The sequence below is a fragment of the Anopheles moucheti genome, chromosome X (assembly GCF_943734755.1).
Source record: "Anopheles moucheti chromosome X, idAnoMoucSN_F20_07, whole genome shotgun sequence".
NCBI classification, from domain to species: domain Eukaryota; kingdom Metazoa; phylum Arthropoda; class Insecta; order Diptera; family Culicidae; genus Anopheles; species Anopheles moucheti.
The window spans coordinates 9,313,238-9,335,393 of record NC_069142.1 but is presented as its reverse complement, the minus strand read 5'-3'; the positions used below and the strand labels follow the sequence as shown (position 1 = coordinate 9,335,393).

The 22,156-nt window shown below is 43.3% G+C and overlaps 5 protein-coding genes across 7 annotated transcripts; 2 read left to right on the top strand and 3 right to left on the bottom strand.

Annotated features, from left to right (window-relative positions):
- Positions 1 to 1,683: 1,683 nt before the first annotated feature.
- Positions 1,684 to 9,834, top strand: LOC128306864 (protein shifted-like). Of its 3 annotated transcripts, XM_053044494.1 has the most exons (8): positions 1,704 to 1,761; positions 1,983 to 2,635; positions 4,596 to 5,306; positions 5,413 to 5,598; positions 8,607 to 8,807; positions 8,872 to 8,967; positions 9,039 to 9,242; positions 9,328 to 9,834. In XM_053044494.1, exons 3-8 carry the CDS (start codon positions 4,889 to 4,891, stop codon positions 9,390 to 9,392), a joined length of 1,170 nt encoding a protein of 389 aa, XP_052900454.1. In that variant the 5' UTR covers positions 1,704 to 1,761; positions 1,983 to 2,635; positions 4,596 to 4,888; the 3' UTR covers positions 9,393 to 9,834. The 3 variants fall into 3 exon arrangements, with proteins under 3 accessions (XP_052900456.1, XP_052900454.1, XP_052900455.1); XM_053044496.1 differs by having other exon boundaries at positions 1,684 to 2,635; positions 5,413 to 5,556; XM_053044495.1 differs by lacking the exons at positions 1,704 to 1,761; positions 1,983 to 2,635 and having other exon boundaries at positions 4,357 to 5,306.
- A 635-nt stretch (positions 9,835 to 10,469) lies between these two features.
- Positions 10,470 to 11,780, bottom strand: LOC128307004 (5-demethoxyubiquinone hydroxylase, mitochondrial-like). The gene is made up of 3 exons (XM_053044704.1): positions 11,548 to 11,780; positions 11,325 to 11,477; positions 10,470 to 11,086 (listed from the first exon to the last, which is right to left on the bottom strand). The coding sequence occupies exons 2-3, from the start codon at positions 11,467 to 11,469 to the stop codon at positions 10,656 to 10,658; spliced, it is 576 nt and encodes a 191-aa protein (XP_052900664.1). The 5' UTR covers positions 11,470 to 11,477; positions 11,548 to 11,780; the 3' UTR covers positions 10,470 to 10,655.
- Positions 11,781 to 12,197: 417 nt separating this feature from the next.
- Positions 12,198 to 14,573, bottom strand: LOC128306885 (Golgi to ER traffic protein 4 homolog). Its single transcript, XM_053044522.1, has 3 exons — positions 14,477 to 14,573; positions 14,010 to 14,375; positions 12,198 to 13,942 (listed from the first exon to the last, which is right to left on the bottom strand). The coding sequence occupies exons 1-3, from the start codon at positions 14,480 to 14,482 to the stop codon at positions 13,337 to 13,339; spliced, it is 978 nt and encodes a 325-aa protein (XP_052900482.1). The 5' UTR covers positions 14,483 to 14,573; the 3' UTR covers positions 12,198 to 13,336.
- A 703-nt stretch (positions 14,574 to 15,276) lies between these two features.
- LOC128307020 (tubulin-folding cofactor B-like) lies at positions 15,277 to 16,616 on the bottom strand. Its single transcript, XM_053044728.1, has 2 exons — positions 16,239 to 16,616; positions 15,277 to 16,147 (listed from the first exon to the last, which is right to left on the bottom strand). The coding sequence occupies exons 1-2, from the start codon at positions 16,359 to 16,361 to the stop codon at positions 15,545 to 15,547; spliced, it is 726 nt and encodes a 241-aa protein (XP_052900688.1). The 5' UTR covers positions 16,362 to 16,616; the 3' UTR covers positions 15,277 to 15,544.
- A 1,030-nt stretch (positions 16,617 to 17,646) lies between these two features.
- Positions 17,647 to 19,049, top strand: LOC128307196 (retinol dehydrogenase 13). Its single transcript, XM_053044934.1, has 3 exons — positions 17,647 to 17,744; positions 17,839 to 18,660; positions 18,735 to 19,049. Exons 1-3 carry the CDS (start codon positions 17,647 to 17,649, stop codon positions 18,868 to 18,870), a joined length of 1,056 nt encoding a protein of 351 aa, XP_052900894.1. The 3' UTR covers positions 18,871 to 19,049.
- Positions 19,050 to 22,156: the final 3,107 nt, after the last annotated feature.

Below are 22,156 nucleotides of genomic sequence, written 5' to 3'. Positions count from 1 at the left end.
ACATCGTGCATGACATGCGTAAAAATGAAACCGGTCAACGAAACACGAGTATTACCAGTCGAAATATCGAGAAACAACAGTCTAAACAGTAAACTGTGTTTCGTGTATCGGAGCCAACATGTTTCTTGGCATATTCGAATATCGAACCACGTAGCGGTCATTCAACACGTGCAACGTCATGTGAAAAACGGACAATGTGATTTTGGGAGATCTCGCGTAAAACAAACCGGCAAGGCGACATTCTAATCGAAATGGCATGGAACTTTGCAGTCTGTGGCACTATTTTCATTTGAACCATCTGTAGATGTGAAAATATCTAAAGAATTAAATTAATCCATAAACATTTGTGCTTTTCTTTAAAGTATTTTAAACAAAGAGTACCGCAATTGGGACTTGCACAATTTTATCGCGCTCTTTAAAATTATAAATTTGCTATGGTCGTGGTGGTTATTCTGGATTGCAATTCGTCCATAACATTACTGTGACCCGTAGCAGAACTGACTATCCGGTTACGTGGTAAAATTAAGTGTAGTGAGCCAGAAATGGCAGGCATGACCTAGAAAACGTTGCACCAAAAAACGATTACAGTGATTAGGTTAATTTAAACTAGGTAAAAGAGGAAAAATTTCGAACTAAACATCGTGGTAGCCAGAGCCTTTACCCAACAATTAGGAAAGACAGGAAGACTAGGATGGAAATGCATTCGACATAAGACCATTGCATATTTGTTTTATCTTTGCTGTTTGCTTAGGTTTACTTAGATGATGAATAGATCCTACTCTTTTACTAGAGATACATCATCGTTTATATCCCTAATCGTCCATATTGAATCCATAATCCTTAATAAATGCTGAAGGAATTGCTTCATTCCACAATAAGCAAATCAATGCACAATTGTTGTGCTAAGTTGTGAGACTTTGTTCTCCGATTCCTTTCTATTTCATACCTAACATCCAAAATATGGCGTTTGGTAGCGGCGCTGTTCTCACACGACAGGACCGGGACAAAATCCCAACGTTCTTCCTCAGCAAGGATTGACTACGTGGTAAAATAACTCGATACGGCCTGACTGTTTGAACGAAATGAAAAGTATGCGAAATGTTGTAGTCTGTGCGTTGTTGTAGTCTGAAGCTTGTTTTTGGCGAAGAAGTGCATGATATGTCCTCGTGTGCAAACAGATCCTGGATTAAATATGTTGTGTTGTTTCATACGCTTCGAAGACTCGCCAGAAAGATATGCTACGATGCAACGGCTGCAAACATCGCGTTCTTTGGCAACGTTCCTGAAAATGGTGCGGCACAAATTGCTGACCGCACTGTTGTTTTAAAGCCCATCTGCCTTCTTCTTATCCCTCTCTTGACAGATCGAACCATTCGCACGCTTTCTCTCTTCCTTTTTTTTCCTTTCGCTCTCGCTCTCTTTCTTGCACTATCAACCCTCTCGGTCGCACGCACGCAGTGCGTCTGACCCGTGGAACCCCTTTGCAGGTTCAGGTTCTGCATTCCTTCCCTCTCCCGCCCAACGACTGGTGAAGGTGCCTTCCAGAAAGGTGAGATCCCGCCCGCAGAACCACGATGGGCGAACCAAGAAAACCGCACCAGTGAAGAAGACAGCGTTGCGCCCATTGAGAATAAATACTCAACCAGCAGACGTCATTCTTGTCAGTTTTGTAACGAACGCGCTCGAAGTTCGAGTTGCAGGTCGCTCAACGCAAATAGGCTCTGTTCGATATCAACCGATCGTGATCAACTCCATCACCGTGTACAATATCAATCTCACTGTCACATTGTGTTTTGTATATACGTGCATTTAATTGTTTTTTTTTTCACTGTCGTTTTATTGTTTGTTGTTTCGTTGTGTGTATGTGTGCGTGTTGCTCAGTTAGTGTGCGTTGTATGTATTTGTTTGAGGTAGACAAGACAAATTAGAGCATTAACAACAAAATGCAATGCATCTTCCCGCCACCAACCTTGCCTCTATAGTGAACTGATCGGATGAAGCCTTTGCGCTGTCCGGACAACATTCACACACTCACCGACCAACCGAACAGGATGAGGAACTAATTTCTGAAGGCTGTTTCGTCAAAAACTCCTGCAACATTCCCCGGTGACCCCGAGAGAACGACATTATTTCCAGTACGATTAACACGATCATCTTCCGCAACGGTGGACTTGCCATTGCAGTCAAAAACGGCACGGGACTTGTGGCTTCCACGGACCCCAAAACTGCAGTACGCCTAATTGGAACGGAATAACACCTTTCGAACGGCAGAACAAACAAACAAACAGAAGAAAAAAAAAATCAGTTCCGTATACGCGGCGAACAGACCGTCCCTGATTTGTGTGTCCGATTTTGGTGGGCTTTAGTCGGATTTGTTGCCTTTTTTTTGCGTACCCACACGTACGCCATTTAAACACACACACACACACGCGTGCGCGCACACCTTTTTCGGGTGCAGAAACGACCCACGGGGCAGCAGTGTGTTTCGGTTTAGTGCAAGAAATATCCCGGACCCCGGCCAAAAAGGCAATAAAATAAAACTAAAAATAATAAACAACCGCTTACAACTCGGCGAAGAAAACCAGGAACCCTGCTCCTATACCTGACCCCGGTTGAGCGTGCTGCTCCTGCAGAAGTAAGTTATATCCCCGATATGCGCTGCTGATTTCGGTTTTTATCTTTTATTGGTTAGCTTCTTCACGCACTCTGCGCCCCCTGTACGCTGGGCTTAGTCCCTTTATGTGCCTTCACCTTTCTTCCTATTTTTCACGGTGTACTTTTTGGACTCGCTTTCTATGTTTTGTTTTTGCTTTATCGATCTTACTTCCTTTATTTTTCACTTCCTGCGGCATTGACTGCAAAAAAAAAATGTGTTCAAACATTAGTACCTGCAAAGATTTGTTTACTGTTTGTCCGATTAAAGCGAATCGAACATGCGGGAAACAATACGTTGAGATTGCGCAAGTTTGTAGTGTTTGCTGATTAGGTTCGTCGCTTGCATCATTTCGAATGACATAGCAACGAGTTGTTTATAACAACAGCGAACAAAAAAAAAAGGGACGTTATACCTTGCGCAATATATCGTAAACGATCGTAATGTTATCGATCGTTAAGAAGAAGATAAAAAAAATCACAACAACAACGCACCACAAACCAGTACGGGAGAGTGAAGTCGCTAGGCAAACAGGAACCCCTTCCGAAGTCCCGTACCCACCCCTATCGGGAGGATTGCAAATGGCATCCGTTGTAAATGGTCCGTACCCCGTTTTACCCTTCTGTTGCCGGGCTCGTACCACAGTGCACAGAATCACAGCAACCCCAGACCGAGTGTTCTCACTCACACGGGGCAATAAATTCACTCTCGGGCGATGCGCGCCTGCTGCTAAGTCTGCACATTGCACGGCATCGAACCACGGGCAGAACCGTCTGCTGAAGGCGAAAGCTATTCCGGTAAAGGGCAATAAAAAGTGGTTGACCGTCGGTCAGTCGGTCCGAAAAAACCGGCATCTGCGCTGTTGCGGTACGAGTTCCGTGTTACAGAATTGACACCACAAACCTACAAACGGGTTAAGGGGGGAGGCAGTTTCCACATTCTAGCCGTGCTTTACGATCAATTCAGCACAACCGGATGGATATTTAGTGCAGTTAGCACTGGTCGTCGTTTAATTGCGATCACTTGAGGCGTATACGTTGAAGAGCTGCAGTCTTTGCATTGACGGGATGGCTTGTTGGGGGAGATGTTCTATACAAGTGAGCTATTGTTGTCAGTGGAGACGACTGTAAAAAGCATCCAGCGATAATAAAGTCATTCATGAAGACTTCGAAGAATTCCCCAATGGAAATGTAAATAAAGATATCAAAGTCACTCGATAACTGTCAACCGGAAGGAATTCCCATCTGCCTCATAATGATGTCTTATACGGCATAGTTGAAACATGCATTTATATAACACGCGCAGACAATGACATTGTAGTGAACCGGTTAGCTCGCTCATCATTACCAGAAACGCGAAGTGAATGTTCATCTCCACGATCACACAAATACTACCAAACGTAATCAAAACGAAAATAGAAGCTAGAAATGAACAAGGAACGAAAACAGGACGAAACAGGATGACACGTACTCCAACTGCCAGCGAGGCAACACGATCCTTAGAAGATAGAGGAGACGTTCACGGACTGCCAACGGTGCAAGACGCGTATCAGAAGGAGGCCGGCCAACGAGGCCGGACACAAAATAAAAATTCATGATTCATAAAATAAAAATGCACCCGATGAACAAGTGCCAAATAAACGAACAATATTTTTTGACGACCAAACACGCGTCAACATCAAGGTTCTTACAGGAACATAAAGCAATTGCTAGAACTTCTACTGGTGTTCTGGAGAGTTTTGTAGTTATATATTTTCAAAATGTCAACAATACCTACGGTCCTCAAGAATTGTAAATCCGCTTTAAAAACCGTCAACTGGTCGTCCTATCTGCTTAACTGCTTGATTGTTACTACTGTAGAACTAGTTTTAGAAGCTGAAGTATGTATTGATCTTATTTCTTCTCTTTCTCCCCCTCTAAATTTCTTATCCTACCACTGATAGGACGTTCCACTAATTCGTACTGCATTATCCATTGTATATGATGAAGGTGCCAAAACAAGCCTTAGATAAACTGAGTCATTGAATTGTGCTGTCCGCAGAAGCTTTTGTTTGGAAATCTGGTTTAGTGAGCAGGTATACATGTAGAACCGAGTAAGATAGATAACTAAGTTGATAAGGTGAACAAGGCTGACAGTAAGGCGAGTCCCAATACGGTGTATGTCTAACGAAAGACCTACTCTGTGGCTGTGCTAATTAGACGAACATTAAAAAAAAACACATACACGCACAAAGCAATGACTGAATCGACAACCGGACATCAGCAGGCACTGATACTGTTGATTACACTTGCTTGCACACTACTGACTCCGGTAGTACACTCGCGACAGGAGTACTATTACTCCTATCAAGAACCGGTCGACGACGACCTGTCGCTCTGGATCAACGAGCAGCAGGTGAAGATATTTAGTGGCGTCGCAATGAAGATCTACGCCATCGACAATGGGCGCGTGTCGCCCCATATTCGGGATCCAAACTTTAGCCAGTACCTGCCAGTCATCCCGTCCGAGGTGAGCAGCGTCAACTTCACCTGGAAGGCGGGCGACAAGAAGTACTACTACAACTTCGACCGGTTGATGTCGGTGGATGAAAACATTCTCAAGCCACCGACGATCTCGATCAAAACGTCCGGACGCGTACCGCCGAACGCCAAGGGTAGGTACGGGCAGGTTTCCAGCACACTAAAGCACCGACGGCTCACTAAGCACCGACGACCGATACTAACGTGCCATTTTTTATTCCTTTTCTTTCCACAAACCAGAGTTCAGTGTGATCCTGCCATGCTCCGGTAATGTATCGGGCATTGCAATGTTCAGCATTGGACTCCTGATCCAAACGCGGAAAGGCAAACCGGTCCCCGGCACGCCTCTCCGTATCAAACTGCGTAAGGAATGTGCACATAGAGGTGTGTATGAAAGATCTTCTACTCTAACATCTTCTTCGCAAGGTAGCGTATGCCTTTTTGTTGTATTTGCCTTACTTCTGTTATGTTTTCTATTATGTTTGTTTCCCATTCAACCTGATTTCCCGCATCTCCTCTCAATACTGCTCCAAATCCTTTCGCTTGTATTTTCTCCCTGTGTTCTGTTAACATGTCCTGTACTGTACTTTCCCCATTTCATGGCTAACACTATGCAAGCGCATCCTGGCATACCCATACCCACAATTCCTGGGTACCCTGCATTCCCTGCTCAATCCTACCTTTGGGTACTGGTTGGTCTGTTCCCCCGGTGACACACTTAAATGACGGTGTTGTTATAACGTTTTGTAACGCGCAACTCCACCTGTTCGTCTGGGTTGCCAAGACGGGCAAGACTTGAAGTTCAATGCATTGCAATCATTCGAATAGCGAAAGGAAACGTTTTTTGATGTAATTTCTTGCAAAATTGAGATCGAATGGCTGGCAGATGTTTGAGGTCTACGCTTTCATGAAAAGTCTGCTTGATTCAAGTCCCACTCCAGCAAACCATATCTCGAAAACTGATGCTCAATTACCTTCAAGCCTTTGTACTTCAATGATCAGCGTATTGCAGACAACATCAAATTCTATTTGACTGCACTCTTCTGCAAAGACTCTTCTGAACGTTCAGGTTAAGCTTCAACATGGCCTCCTTTTTTTTGACTAGTCAAAACACCAAAATCCCCAAAAATTCCCGCCCCAGCTTCATTGTATGTTTACGTTGTATTGAACATTCCTTTTTTCGCTGATTTGATACTGCTTCTGCTTCAGTTAGTTTGTAAATGAACCGCTTCTACCATGAACCTAGTGCATGTTCTTTAAAACCGCTTTTGCACTCCTTGCTTGGCTTTCACCAGACTCCATTTGGAATTATACCAATAGATTGGCAGCGTCGATGTCATTGATGAGTGCAAAGTGATACCGTCGATAGATGCACTTCTAAACCAGATCTTACAGGGACTTCTAGTGCCTTTTATACATCATTGGAACCGAATCTTTGCCGAAGATCCCTTGCCTTAAATTAATGACGGTTAGAATTGTGAGGGATTTTCGAGAGCATCATGATTCATTGTTTAAAGGGATAGTAAACCCATCCGCATCAGCTTCGATTTTTTTAAAATTAAGATAACGATGTGTGACCAAAATGGAATTCTTTGACCTATATTAGGCTACTCCATTTGCCTGATTTGGCTCAATAATTAAATGTTTTGGACGAGAAAGCGTTCGTACTGCAGCAAGTACGTGATGTGCAACATGATCAAGAATAGCTTCCAACATGGGACAGCATTCCTGAATCCAATACGAATATGCTAAACATCTTCTTTTATTATTTAAAAAACAACCAGGCCCGAGTTCAACTCGGTGCACTTTTACTTTTAACTCTTGGAGTAGGTTGTTGTCTACAGCCTTTGAAACTTTAGCAGCTAAGAGCACTATGGATTCCATCAGAACGGTGCACCAGAACAAATGAACCCTTTATTCTGCTTCCCATTTGGTTCTGTATGATTTACAATCGATTTTTCCCATCAATTTCCGATAGTTTTCCGCTCATCGTAAAAATTTAATATCAAACTCTGGGGTGTCAAACACTGGTGTTGATTTGCAAATCTCTTTACGCTCACAAGTCGCAACCGACGTTCGCCAATCATTGTTTGCTCTTTAATCGTTTGCTCACACCCCCTCCCTATCCTCTATATACTTATAAAACAGGCGCAAATTTCCCACGCTTCGCGACTTTGCAGCATTTCTGAGAGCCGCGCGCACACTGAAAATACGATGTTTTTGTTTTTCTCCTGGCTTTCGCAGAGATTTGAATTTTTCTTTTTACGGAACCTTCTGTGATGGGAATGCAAAATTGTTTGAAGCACGCGCAAAAACAAATCACTAACCCCACTCTCCCACTCTCCTCCCTTCCCACCTTCCCTTCCCCTTCCCCTTTTCTCTGTTTCCATCCATTCGCGCCTGTGTGGAAATGCTGCAAATCGTAAACCCCCTTTTCGTTACACCACCGCCATCCCATCCACCGTCCCTCACAGCTGGTTGGGACTTGGGTTGTTCGGACTTTCCATATGTCAGCGCAGTTTTCAGAACGGGAAAATCGTACGTTTTGGCAATCATGTGAGGCGACAAAATTGTTTCCGGGAAGCTTAGCGTTTGCTGTAGCGATGAATACAACAAACAAACACATAAAAAAAAAGAAAACTAGACACACACATACAGCGAGAATTGAAGCCCAAGAATGTGGAAAGTTCGAGTGCAGGAAAACCCGAACGGGAGAGCTTTTCCTATCTATTATATTATTTACATGTTTTGCCAGGGGAGCTTCTGTGCGGTAAATGGCGGTTATGGGTGGGTGTAATCGTAGAAAGAGAAAGTGCACTTTACGCCACCCAACAAACAAACAAAAAATAAATAAAACAAAACACAAACTGCAATGCTATCTACCTTAATATTATGCAAACACGTATCAACATCAATAATTATAAATAAAACCAGCTTCCATTTGTTTTCGTTTTGTTACGTTTTTCATGTGTTGTTTATGCTATATTCTTGCAAAACGCCATCTTAACTTCTATTCCCCGGTTTGTAACTGCTCTATATATATATAATTGTGTGTATGCGTGCGTGCATCCGCGCACTTGCCTATGTGTGCACCTGTGTACGTGTGTCTAATGCCACGAACCAACCAACCACCGTCTCCTTATCACCGTATCCCTGTCAACCTTCCTGTGTACGTCCTTTACATCCCAATTACAAACAAAAAAAAAACAATTCTAAATGAAATTGAAATGAAACCGATACACACACACAAAACGTATGTGCCCCCTTCCTTTGATATAAAAATGCAAAAAAAAAACAAAACAAAACACGAACGATCGAACAAACACAACGGAACAACAATGGTTCCGACAACCTGCAACGATGACCTGCGCACCGATCGCCCGAATAACTTGGACATGGGACCCACCATACATAAAACACACCACAAACTAAAGGACCCGACCCGGAGTGTGACAAGAAGTGCGCCAACAAGGGTGTCTGCAACGAGGACAAGATCTGCCAGTGTCCGGAAGGTTATATGGGGCAGTACTGTCAGACGGCGCTCTGCTATCCGCAGTGCATGAACGGTGGGAACTGTACAGCGCCCGGGACCTGTTCCTGTCCGCACGGTTACCAGGGCCGCCACTGTGAGGGAGGTAAGGAAGATCCAGGGCCGGAAGCATCTAGTATATCTAACGTCTCTGAACGTCTCCTTTACAGGGATCTGTGCGGAAAAGTGCCTCAACGGAGGCAAGTGCATCCAGAAGGACAAATGTGAATGCACCAAGGGTTACTACGGATTGCGCTGCGAATACTGTAAGGACACCAAGGACATCTTGGTTGGACATCTGAACACTTCTGCTCTAATCTCCAATATCAATTTACAGCAAAGTGTGTCATACCGTGCCTGCACGATGGCAAGTGCCGAGGGGTGAACAAATGTCGCTGCAAGCCGGGACTGAGCGGAGATCATTGCCAGATCGGGCGTCGACAACGTTCCACCTGCAAGAGACCGTGCAAACACGGGCTCTGCCAACCGAACCATACCTGCGCATGCGACAGCGGATGGTACGGGCGGTTATGCAATCAGCGTATGTATCCTTGCGCAAGACCATTAATATCTTCCCATAACATTGTTCAATAATCACCGAAATATTCCCCAAAAACCAATAACAGGTGAGAAGAAGCGCCGTAACACCAACGGAGATGGTGGGGGTTCAGCGAGACTTCCAAAGAAATAAGCGGCACACCACCAGCCGGTTTGGTACACTCAAGACCGTTGGAATCTCAATGGGCGAGAAAAGCCTTGGATAAATGGTGTCCATCATCTTCTCCCGATTTTCCTTTTGTACGTTGGATGTACGTGCATCACCTGGATGGTATTCTCGACTACGGAGCGTGTGTGCGTGTGTGCTATTTTTATTATTATATATAATTCAAGTCAACTCAGCCTTTGAATGTAGTCAGCTCAAGCCTGTGTACGCTGTCGCGCACATTTACGAGGGAAGAACAAAGCCATGAGCAAACCAGCGAAAGTAGTAGTTGCACTTCTGCCGCTTGTCCGCCATTATCATGCCAACCGTGCGAAACATTATGAGTGAGAGATACGAGATGGAGTGAATACGTAACAACAACAAAAAAGTGATATAATAAAGTAATGTCTTATCATGTCTTGTGCCGAGAATGGACCTTCTCGGTGTCTTATTCAATATCCTTTGTGGCCAGCGATGTTTCAATTCATTACGGCTCGATGGAGTCCAGAGTTCCTGGTGTCTGAAGGTTTATAACTTCGTGAACCTGTGACGTACACTTGGAATTAATTCCATTATCTGGCATTCTGAATTATGCCAGAAAGACCGACATAATAGGCGTAGGGCCTGATAAGTAAGTAGTATCAGATGACTCGAAGTGTTGGATACCGAACCTTGAATTTCCACCTTCAAATCATAAGGGAACATAAGCTTCCAAGACATGTTTGGTTTGGACATCGGTTTTGGTACGATAAGAGTACAAAAGAAAATTATTCCCGAGGTCGTAAGGTTTGTGTATTGGGTGTTACTGCAATTCAAAATATTTTCAAAAGTGTCTGTTACTTGTAGAAAGATAAATCTTCATGATTTCGTCTCTTGGACATCGGACAAATAGACAAAGGTATTATTAATAATCTGCCTAAATTCAACGTACTTTATTGGAAAATCGTTACATGAAGGTACGTTAAATTAGTCAACTGTGGAAGATTTCGGAATGCTATAGGCATTATAGCTTATAGAAACCTCTTTTTCATTAGGATTTCTTACAACAACAAAAAGATTTTTTTGTCGTCTTCGGAAGGGACGGTCACACAACAATAAGTTTATTATAAAAGAATTGTGAAGGGACGTTCACACTGCGTTAAACTATGCTATCAAGACAAACAAGTACATTTAAACGCACATTTAACCTTACTGGTGAAGTGCCTGCACCACAGTCGTTTGGGATTAGGAACCAAAATGGCTGAATGAATTTCAAACCTTTTCCGCAATCTTGATCGCTGTACGACAACCAAACTTAATGACGTCCGTCAGTGCACGGTAGAACGGGGCCTGTTCCGCACCGTGCTCTATGCCCGTGTCGTGATGCTCCTGCTCCTCGTCCCGGAAGCGCTGGATCGTATCGAGCAGCTCCTTATCGGTGAAGGTCGGATCGTCCATCAGCTTGCGCAGCTGGTCGTTGTAGTGTTCGACTATGACCGATTCGACCGCGACCGTACACGCCATGGCGGCCTTTTCGCCGAGCAGTGCCGTACCGGCACCGAGCGCAAACCCGGCCACGTTCCAGAACGGTAGCAGAGCCGTCGGACGGACACGATACTTGTTGATTAGCCGATCAAATTCTTCCTTGTGAGCTTTCTCCTGCTCCCACATGTGCTGGATGGTTTTGCCCGCCTTGGTATGTCCTGCGGACAGAAAGAGGACAAACAAGAGCGGCACATGGAGTAAAACGTTTACAATTGGCTATCTGTACAAAGGAGGCTGGGGTTTTCAAGTTAAGATATTTTCCCTTACGCAGCGAGTGAGGATAATTTCGTGCGTAACGCTGCGTAATGTTTGATATGCGCTTTGCTTTATGGCATTACAAAAACAAATATTTACTCTTGATAGCTGTTTACCAATAGAAAAGAGGAAATGCCTTACCAAGAACTGCCATCTGTCCACGGTAGATTTGGTTCGCTCCCAGCTCACCAGCATGGTCCACTCTGATAACACTGTCGATCAGCTTCGAACAGCGCTGTGCCAGCAGTTCACGACCGGTGTGCACACCTCTCGTGATTTGTAGCATATTTTAAGCTAAAAAGACAACACAATTATGTAAGTATTCCAACCAAATTTATAAGAGTTGGAGTTCGTTTCCACTAACCTTGCCTTATCGCGTGGATTGTGCTGTGGACGATGAGAATGAGTTTCAGCTACTCCCCAACCTATTGCTTTGAGGAATAAACTATGTTAACCCCACAACGTACTCCAATTTCAGTCGGCTTAGTAAAAAAGACACCAAATAGTCTTAATGGTACGATATTTCACAACAACTTTTACACATTTCACACAGTATTGCACCAAAGAAACGCGTTGTTGTTTTAAGCTGCTTGCCGGAATTTCATAACAACAACAAATAGAGCTGCTGTCAAGCGCGTCAGCTGTTTGTGGTTCACGGTGCATTGCCATAAAATGCGATACGGGGAATGTTCCGAGAGCCACAATGTTGCAGAGCTGTTGTTTTGTGTTCACATCGCCTGAAACTATGCAATGGCGGTATTTTGGTTGTTTATCTCTGGTTCTTACTACTCTGGTTAAAAAAAATGGTTCAAATTGTTAACTTGCGGCAAAACAGTCACAAAATGCGCTGCGTAATAGACATCTTCGATTCGAGAATACTTCGCCAAGAAACAAGCCTTAGCTTGCCTTGCGACGGAACTGTTACAATGATTGACTTGAATTTATTACTCAAGAATTATTTTTAACTTCAGGATACACAACATTTAGGAACAAGGATTTATATGAGTACCGTGTGTTTCTTTTTATTGCAGATAAATAAAGACTGTGTTACAACACGTGATTCGGATGAGTTAAAGTTATCCATAGCTATGCAGCTGTGTTTACGTATCACCGTTATCACTCAAACAATCGTTTCCATTGCAAAATCGTTACGATCCTACTTTGTTAGGACTATTGGATCCGAAAGTTTGTGTGTACATATGTACCAGGTTTATATTGCGGGCGAGTAGATATTTGCCATCCGTATCTTATCCGACTGTTGGAACCGTTGCAAAACAATATTAGCTATATCACAAACGATACACCATGTTTATCTTCATACATTGATGTACGCGGGAAACGTATGCGGAGTAATTTAGACGAGCTGCTATACTCGTTATCGAACAGAAGCTTTACAGAGCATGCTAAATTTACGACACAACTTATTGTAATATTTAATGTGTTGCTCACATGGTTAGAAGTTTTAGACAATAGCGAAAGCTTATCTCTTTCTTGTACGCGCGGTTAGTCTACTACCCACGTCTTCATGACTGCCCGCTATGTAAATCTGCAAAACATACTTTGATCTCTTGCCGAGATGTAGAAGAAAATCTTTTTCGAATAAACTGAACAAATGAAATTGATAAATTCTTGGGACATGTGTTGTCGCTCGAATAATGTACTCCCTTGCTTCGCAATTGCTAACTCCCTTGTGTTTATCGTTTGCTGTTGGCTGTAGTTGTTTAGTACTACTCGCGATACGAAGCTCATTTTCCGTTCTTAATTGGTTCTATTATAATCGTTACTACATTACCTACTTCCCACCCGTACGGAAACTGCATATATTTGAATCATATACAGTGTCGGACAAGATAATAGGACCATCTCTCAATGTTATCTTTAAGCTGTTGAAATGCCTTCATCCGTGAGATAAAATCAATCGAATTTTTTTTATTCCTCCGCATGATTCCGTCGCATTTATGAAGGCATTTCAACGGCTTGAAGATAACATTAGGGGGTGGTCCTATTGTTTTGTCGGACGCTGTACAACTGCGCCTGTCGTCCGACCTCCGACACTCACTAGCGAACGCAAAAAAAATAATAATATAATTAACTCACCTTCTCATTCGGCTCCCCTTCTAGACCTACGCGATTCTACGCAATTCTGATCACAATTAATCAACGTCTCCATGCACGGTCGTGCTCTCCTCTAGTTCGCCCTCTTCCATGTCGATAAAAAACTGCTGAATTAAATCACTAAAGATAATGTTCCGCTGCTCAAACCTGCTGCCGTCAAAGTATTTAACACCTATCTTCTGCAGATACTTTTCGTAGGACGGATCCCGCTCGAGCGACGGTTTGTACAGCTCGCAGAGCGCCATGAACGTCACATACTTGCGATTGTTCTGCTCGACCAGTTGCAGCAGAAAAAAGAGAAAGTTCAGCAGCGGAAAGGCGAACGGTGGATCGGTACAGGCGATGCCCGTGTGAAATTTACAGTACGTTGCAAACGTATCCGCAGCAACCGCCGGTTCCTTCAGTGCAAGCTGCTGCAGTACAATATGGGCGACGAACAAATCGATCTCGCTGGTGAAACCCTTCGTGCGGCTGATTTCGATCAGCAGAAACCCGCAACTGGTACCGTCCCTCGCCAGGGCGAAGTGATGACGGGCGTGAATCAGATCACCCTCCCGATAAAGTATCTGCGCGTACAGCTGGTGCATCAGTGGATGCCCGGTCGGGGACATCACGAGCGAACCGCTCCATTTCATTGCCTTTTCCTGCAATGGATAATATGGTAAGTAATTGCGTATTACCGTCGCTGCCTGTGACGAGTTTTATACTCACGAGCAACGTTTCCCGATCGACAATAGTTGGTTTAATTTTGCCAATCAGCTCTGTAAGCCGCTTCATCCATTGCTCGCTACATCCAGCGGTAATGCCAGCCTTTTCGAGTGTTTGTATAATTAACAGACCGAGATCTGCACCACTGCTGAATTGTTCGTGCTCTAGCATCGTCAGCGCACCGTCGTACAGCAGTTCCAACACGTCGTCATATTTCCCCTGCGACACATACCGAAAGTAAAGCGTGCGGTACATCTGATGTGCTTCGTAGAAGTTTTTCGACTCAATGGAAGCTCGCAGTTTGTCCAGCACCCTCGATACACCGCGCGATGATCCCGTTTTGATCGGTAGCGATTTCTCCTGTAATTCCTTGCGAATGTTGATGGAAAACAATTAGCAATTAGTCCAGACGGCACAGTGTAAAGGCGCACATAAAGGGAATCTATTGCGAATGAAATCCCAATTCTTACCTGCATGTTATTTACACCATAAAATAGCTTCGAAAGCAAAAATATTTCACGAGCACGAGTGGCAACAATCACGTAGAATGCAAGATATCAAGCTGCCACCACAAAAACTTTAAATGTCAAAGAGTGTGTGTAGTTCGGTTGTCAAGGTTAGATCATGAAGTACATGAAAGCTGATGCGGACATTTTGACAGTTTGAGAACTATGATTCGTATCGAGAAATTGTTGATTTTAATTTAAAACAAATGAATTAAATAATTAGCACTTGTTTGGATATTCAAGTTAAGAAATTCTGTAGCATATTTTAAAGGAAATGTATCATTTGAACATTTCAATAGCTTACCACAGTTGAGCCACACCAGTATTGTCAAACTTTTGTAGACCTGAGAATTATTTCGCATGAGGAAAACCTTCTTCAGGGTCACTTTGAATGTGGAAAAACTCATCGTTGATAACATAGACGAAGTAATCTCTAATGATATGCTTAATACGACATGAATCTTCTGTGATGAGTCACTCAAATTGGGAGTCGAAGATCCCAAGATGGATGAAATGTATTGTGCAATAGATTGAAACGATTTTCCTACGATTTTGGAATTGCCTTTCTACTGAAAAGCTTTTCTCCTTTTTGCTTGCAAATACATAAGTTACCATTAAGTACAAATAAGTACAAGTTACCATTCCTTTGGCTGTGTTGTACTGCAACAAAAGATTGTTTAAATTAATTTAATTCAGCTTTCCTATTGTTTGCCATCTAGAAGCTTCGGTTTTGTTCTTCGAAGAGCAGGTGTATGCTTAGGGTTATTCATTTTTATTTGAAAAAGAACAAATTAGCGTTACATAGTGACAATGTAGAACGTTTTACAACGTATGCTATAAAATAGAAACGAAAGTGCATGAAAGGTTAGCTACAAGAGAGACAAAATGCACTCGATTCAAATGATTCTGATTCCTGTTTCTTCTATTCTCCATCATTATATCACTTTAGCAAAGCGTGCACAAGCACAAACACACATACACACTGCATTGGAATGGCGAAAAGAATCGCTGGAACATCCATCTGGCTGGCTTTTACAGCTCATCATCGAGGGAAAACTCTTCCGGTGGAAAATCGCCCACCTCGACCGCTTTCGGTGCGACGAAGCTGCCATACTTCGGTCCACAGTCGAAGTATCGTTTGCCGTTCACGCTGCCATCGTTCACTCCGAGGGGTTCGTCAAACTTGACACCGATGAATACGCCCGGTTTCCCATCCAGCGGACCCTTGTACATGACGGTACCGAGCCGGATCGGATTGTTTTTCGCCGTCACCCGGCATCGGGCCCCGATGGTAGTGGCGTCGAGCTTACGGCTATCTTCCTCCTCTTGTCGCTTCCGTTCCTCTTCCTGTTTGGCCATCTCGTCCTCGTTGTATTTGCCGAGTTTGTTTTTCTTCAGAAAGCTGCGCAAACTGTCCGCCTTCTTGTCGTACTCTTCCTGCGACAGCTCGAACTTCGGCACATTCTCCTGGATGCACTGGAACTGATCGACAACGTGCACTCGCATACCATCCTCGACCGGATATTTACCCAACGGTTGGCTATCATCGTCCAGCTTCGACACCAATCTTTCCCCACTGTACAGTTCGAGCCGCATTGTACCAGCATTCCCACCGGTAATTGGTTCCAGCTTCGCCTGAAGGGATACAATCGATCCTTTGTTAGCAGATGGTGCGGATGGAACAGGGACAGGGAGAGAGCATCGCCCAGACGAAGCAGTGACTCACCTTAAACTCGTAGATCTTCAACGTCCGGCTGTATTTCCGTTCGAACGATACAGTATCATTTTGTGAGTTGGATATGTTGATTGTGACAATATCGGAAAGCTCAAAATTACTCGTCGGTGCCATGGTTTGTTCCTGCTTTTCAACGTTCTTGCCCGGTCTGTTAATCCTGCTTCTTTTTACGAGAATGGATCTATCCACGTGTGCTTGTTTCGACTCTTGTGTAAACTCCCACAATTTACGGGCTTCTTTCTCTATTCTGACTATCCAGTGTCATATATCTAGTCTTTTATGCTTCGAGTCGGTGAACTTATGTTGCTTATGCTTATGTTATTTTCTTCACCTCCCGTTATGATCTCGTGCACTGACTACACAATACACAGAGCAGAGCAGCTATCAAATGGGCTCATTTCACTCAACTGTCAGCTGTCATCACACAAATACAATCATTTAATTTGAATTCACAGTTTTCCGGATCGATGTATCGGGCTAGTTTTACTATTACTGCTGATTTATTAATAATTCCAATAAGACGCCTTTCATCGTATTATCAAACTATTACTACTTGATAAGAAGTAGTTGTAAAATATAAATTATGAAAGTAAAAATCAAACAAAATCTCTACAACACCTTCTCTGATAAAATAGTTGTTTTTTTGTTTGTGAATAATTTAATTGTTTGTAGTACTTATCGCGATGGAAGCCTATTTTCATCAAGCGCTAGTGAAGAACTAAAAGCAGAAATAAAGATTCTCCGTGTGGCTGTGTCTTCTGCACTGATTTGAAACGTCGAGCAGAGTGCAACAATGTCGAGCAGATAAATCGAGCACCAGTTGGTTTTGCTTCTTTAATTTGTTCTTTAACTATTTTCGTGTTTAACGGTATTTTAAAATGCAATGTATATGCATTGGATTAACAATTAAAGATGGTTTGAACATTTAAGGCATTAAATCGAATGTTATTGATTGTTTTCATTCACCAAAATCCAAATTTGAAGTGCCATTTGAAGCCAATAATGTTTGGAAATTATTCTTCGGTTAAGGGATGTTAAAACAACTAGTATTACGTTGCCAGATATTAAACTAGAATTCGGGATGCTTTGTAGCCGCCTGCTCAGCTCAAAACAAATATCTAGTCCATTGACCCGATGTAATCTCTGCTCACTGCTGCCCTGATTCGGTGGTACGAGTGAGCTTCAAATTAATCACTTCCGGTAGGGACAATTGAAACCTTTCCGTTGCAACAGTCATCATCTGCAACAGTTCGGTGCGTTATGTGTGACGTTGTTTCCCGAATCATTCTATTGCTGAACGCTAAAACGGAACAAACGCGTGCGAGTGAATTTCGTTCGGGGGTTTTTTTTTTGAATATTGGTGGTAGTTTGGGCTTTAACCTCGTGCACTGTGGACGGTATGGATGAGATAAAAAAGGCACTGACCGAGGCAGACCCATTTGCCAGCTGGTGGCCTTTTATAATAGCCGGTATCGTGTTCGTGATCGGCACTGTCAGGTGAGTGGTGATGGGTGGTCAGATCGTTCGATGTTCGATCCTTCAATCAACCCTACATTGCGCTCCTGCGTTTCTCTCCCGGGTGCGTGTGCAGGACGTACATGGGTGGACAGCCCTGCCCGAATGGCAACACCATCCCGGATCGAGTAATCGTGGTGACGGGAGCGTCCGGAGGCATCGGACGTGAAGTATGCCGGGAGTTGGCACGACGGAAAGCGAGATGTTTGGTGCTGGCCTGTCGCAGCACTGAGCAGGGTGATGCGTTGCGCGAGCTGCTCCGCCGAGAAGCGCCAGACTATACGTGCGAGGTGTTCGTGCTGGATCTGCGCTCATTCGACAGTGTGCGGAGGTTTGTGCGTCAGGTGCAGGCGCACCATCCGACGGTGGACGCACTGATAAACTGTGCCGGAGTCATTTTCCAACCGGGCGGACGCACCGTGGATGGATACGAGCAACATCTGCAGTGTAACTACCTGTCCCACTTCTTGCTAACGCAGCTACTTCGACCACAGCTGGGTCGGTCGCCGTACGGTGGCCGCGTGGTGAACGTATCCGCCCATGGGTACACTGCCGCCAAGATCGTCGACCGTGACGACCCACTCAATGTACGTCAGCTTACGCAGAGCGGCCGGGATGCTTTCGCCCACTCGAAACTGGCCATCGTGTTGGCGAGCAGGGTGCTGGCGAAGAAGCTCCAGACAGAGGGGCATCAAACCACCGTCAACTGCTGCTCGCCCGGGTTGGTCCGAGGTACCGGCCATCTGCGGCACTCACCCATCATGAAGGCACTGTTCGCGAAGGTGCTCACCTTTCCCTGGATGTGGCTCTTCATGAAGAGTCCTGCACAGGGCGCTCACACCATCGTTCGCCTCGTAACGGACCCAGAGCTGGCCAGCTGCAACGGGGACTTCTTCAAGTAAGTGTTTACCCCGTGGCCTCCACAACACCTGTTCGCTAACGAGTGTTTTAATTTTTGATGCCCGTCAATAGTGATTGTGAACGTGTGGAGATGTCTGACCTGGCGAAAGATGACGAATTGGCTGGGCGTTTGTATGAAGCTTCGCTCGATGCGGTTGGGTTGAGTGAAACATCCACGAAGGAGCATACCAAAGGCAAGAAGGAATAAAGTGTGCAACGGTAATACGAATCACTTTGTGCGTAATGCGTGTTGCATACATCCATAACATACTCCGCCTGACGGTATGCAATCCGCAGTGCATAGTCTACCTTGTGGTGCAAACTCTTTGTTTTTAGCGCTGTCCAAGTATGAACGCCTTTTCACAATAACGTAAATAAATGAAATTAATCTCACGGGGTATTTTACTTCGCTAATTCTACAAATCACACTCAATCTGTGTGTACCGCTACCGGGGGAATCAATCTTCCGTGCTGTACCCGGTTCTAAATCTATATTTAATGCGTGCTCTCTTGGTTCTGTGCCTTGTTTTGCTTCCGCCGTAGCATTATTCCCTCCACCATACCCTCGACGATATCTTCCGACCACGGCAAACCTTACCTTGATTACCTTATGTATCTTTGGGTTTTCCGACACTTTTACATCTACCTTCTGGTTCGGTGCGATAAGGATGCGATTAAATGTTCTCCCCACCGAGTCATTACTGTGCGGGAGCAGAGCGAAAATAAACAGGGGACTGCGTTGAGGCTGTTCGGACACTGTGCTGCGGCCTGGCGCTTGGTACCGGAGTGGTAAGGAAGCGGCATCATAAAAGATAATTTAACACTCTTAATATTTGGGAACAGACTGTAATATGCTAGCGCCTCATTGTTTTGTTTTTCTTTCTTTCTTTCTTTCTTTTTCTGTGAGGCAACCAACTGAGTGGTCGATGAAATGGGTATCGTTTATAACTTTTGCTGTAAAGTTGCACCGTTTACTTACCATCATGGCTGGGAAGTTTCTTTCAATACAAGAATGGGATTTCATGCTTTGGTTGGGAGTTTCTGGGAGATGGAGAGCAGCTAGTTAAACACATTTGTTCACTATTTGGAGCGTTTCGATTCGAGCGCGAACAAGCTTGAGTGTGAGGGTGAAAATAAGGATCCATGTAGACTGAATGTCTCATCTCCTGGAAGTCCTGGAGGTACTCCAACAAAGCAACATATTTCACAGCCATCTGTCGCATTTAGACGACCAATACAGGGTGCCACGGTCCCGCAGTCATTCCTCTGCCCACTTTACCAATTGGCGTTACAATCGGAGCTTTTACAATGTGGGCTCCGGGTTTTTCGTACGCCTTACCACACACCATTTACAGTCCGCCATAAAAGCAAACCGACCCAATCGTGCTTGATAAGCGTGAGAAGCGTTTCAGCACACCACCACTAGTGGTTCACGCCCGCATCCATTAAACTCCTGCCCTTTTCCAGCATCCCACAATGCGTGTCACATGAAATTACGCCGACAGTGTAGATGAAACGTTGCATTACTCAGCCTTATCTGTTGCTAAATGGTTTTTTCGGACACTCTTTTCGAAAACAATGAAACCCCGTGTTGGTACAACTAACCAATTTTCGTTCTGATTTGTTTGTTTTTTGTTTTTGGTTTTTTGTTTGTTGATCCATTTAATTAAATTCTTATTTTTCACTATTTTTATAACTTTTCCATCCATGCGTTCCTCTTCGATCGCGCAACATTAATGGGTCGCGTTTTTAGGACAAAATTGCGCTCTAGAATTGTTGGTTGTTCTCTTTTTTTGTTTATTATTATTTTGCGTGTGTGTGGTTTTGTGGGTGTCCTTTTTTTTGGTAATGTGATTTTTGTATTGTTGCTGCTTGGTTTGTTTTTTTTTTGAAGGGGACGCAGTAATGTGCAAGTGTTACATCACATCGCGGATGTGTGGGAATATATGGTGAACGGTGTACGTCGTGTTTAAGTATGTATATGTAATATATTATAGAGCGAAAGAGAAAGAGAGGTGTACAACGTTTTGTTCGGCGTAGTGAGGGCATTAAGGATACTAGAGATGAATAGAATTTAATGAAGTGTTAACACACTGCCCACCTTTGCTAACCATTTTGTCTATCATTTCTCTCTCTCTCTCTCTCTCTCTCTCTCTCTCTCTATCTCTTTCTCTCTTTCTCTTTCATTTCTCTTTCCTCAAAGTTGCTAACGTTTTATCTATGGTGTGATTATCAACTCTTATTATCAACTTTATTTTCTCTTCTGTGTGTGCCATTGATTTTAAGCGGTTGAGTGTTTTTTGTTTTGTTTGTTATTTTTGTTTTTTTCTTCACTCTGTTTTACAACTAACTTTTTTTTTCTTGTAGTGGTTTAAGATTTGTTTAAGAAGTTTTGGTTCGTTTTCCACATATTTTTCATCTTTGCCTTCATTTTTGATGCTTGTGGTCTAGTTAATGTTAATGCATGCACATGATATATTTGTGTTTCTTTTGTTTTTTTTTCACACTCACATTTTGTTTTGTCTCAATGATTCTCCTCTCAACCATTCTACTTTTTTTGGTTCTGGGCGACCGCTACTTGGTTCTCGAATGTGTTTGGGTGCTTAAAAACTTGCGGCTTGCGCATTAACCGCACGTTGGAGGTGTAGTGTTTTGTATTCGCCTCATACAATGCAACCACACATACCACCTTGAACCCGATGGTGGGTGGAAGGAAAAGGAAGTAACATTGTATATAGATATATTTTCTTTTGCATGACGTTTGCATTATAACTAAACATGAACAGAAAATTAGAAACAAACAAACCATTCCTAACTAAGCAACGATCGATTGATTTTCTAGCATTCACTTCGTCCATTTTGTATTTTATTCTGCACCTTTGGATCGTTTTTTTGTTTGTTTATTTTGAAACATTTCTTTTATTCCTGAAGATCCAACAGTCGTCTTTCTTTTGTCTATTATATTACAAACTATGAATAAGGATTACAATATTAGGAATATCTTGTGAGCTGTTGCCTTTTTTCACTGAGCTGCGGGATGGTAACAGCGACTTGTTCCACTTTGATCGTTCGTTTTAGCGTTTGGGTTTGTTGTATTTGCTAATGAACAATTTATTAAAACTTGCATTCTTTTGTTTTTTTTTGGGACCAGCAATCGGAACAGTTACGCTCATCGAACATGTGAGTTCACCACCGGGTACTTTAGTAATTGTTTTCATTTGCATTTATATTGTGACGTTTCTTACTTAAGTATTCACAAACAAAAAAGTAAAGAAACGAGCAAAGGCTATGATTCTCGTGACCGTGAATGTAATTTTATTCTTAAGAATTTAAAAAATCCAAGAAATAACATTTTAAATGTTTCTATTCGTTACAAACAAAAAACAGTGTAACTATATGAGTTTTCTTATGTTATGAACGTGTTTATAATTTGCCTTTAATTATCATATCCCTTTACTTTTTTATCGCTTTGCATAACATAATTCACACTTTGC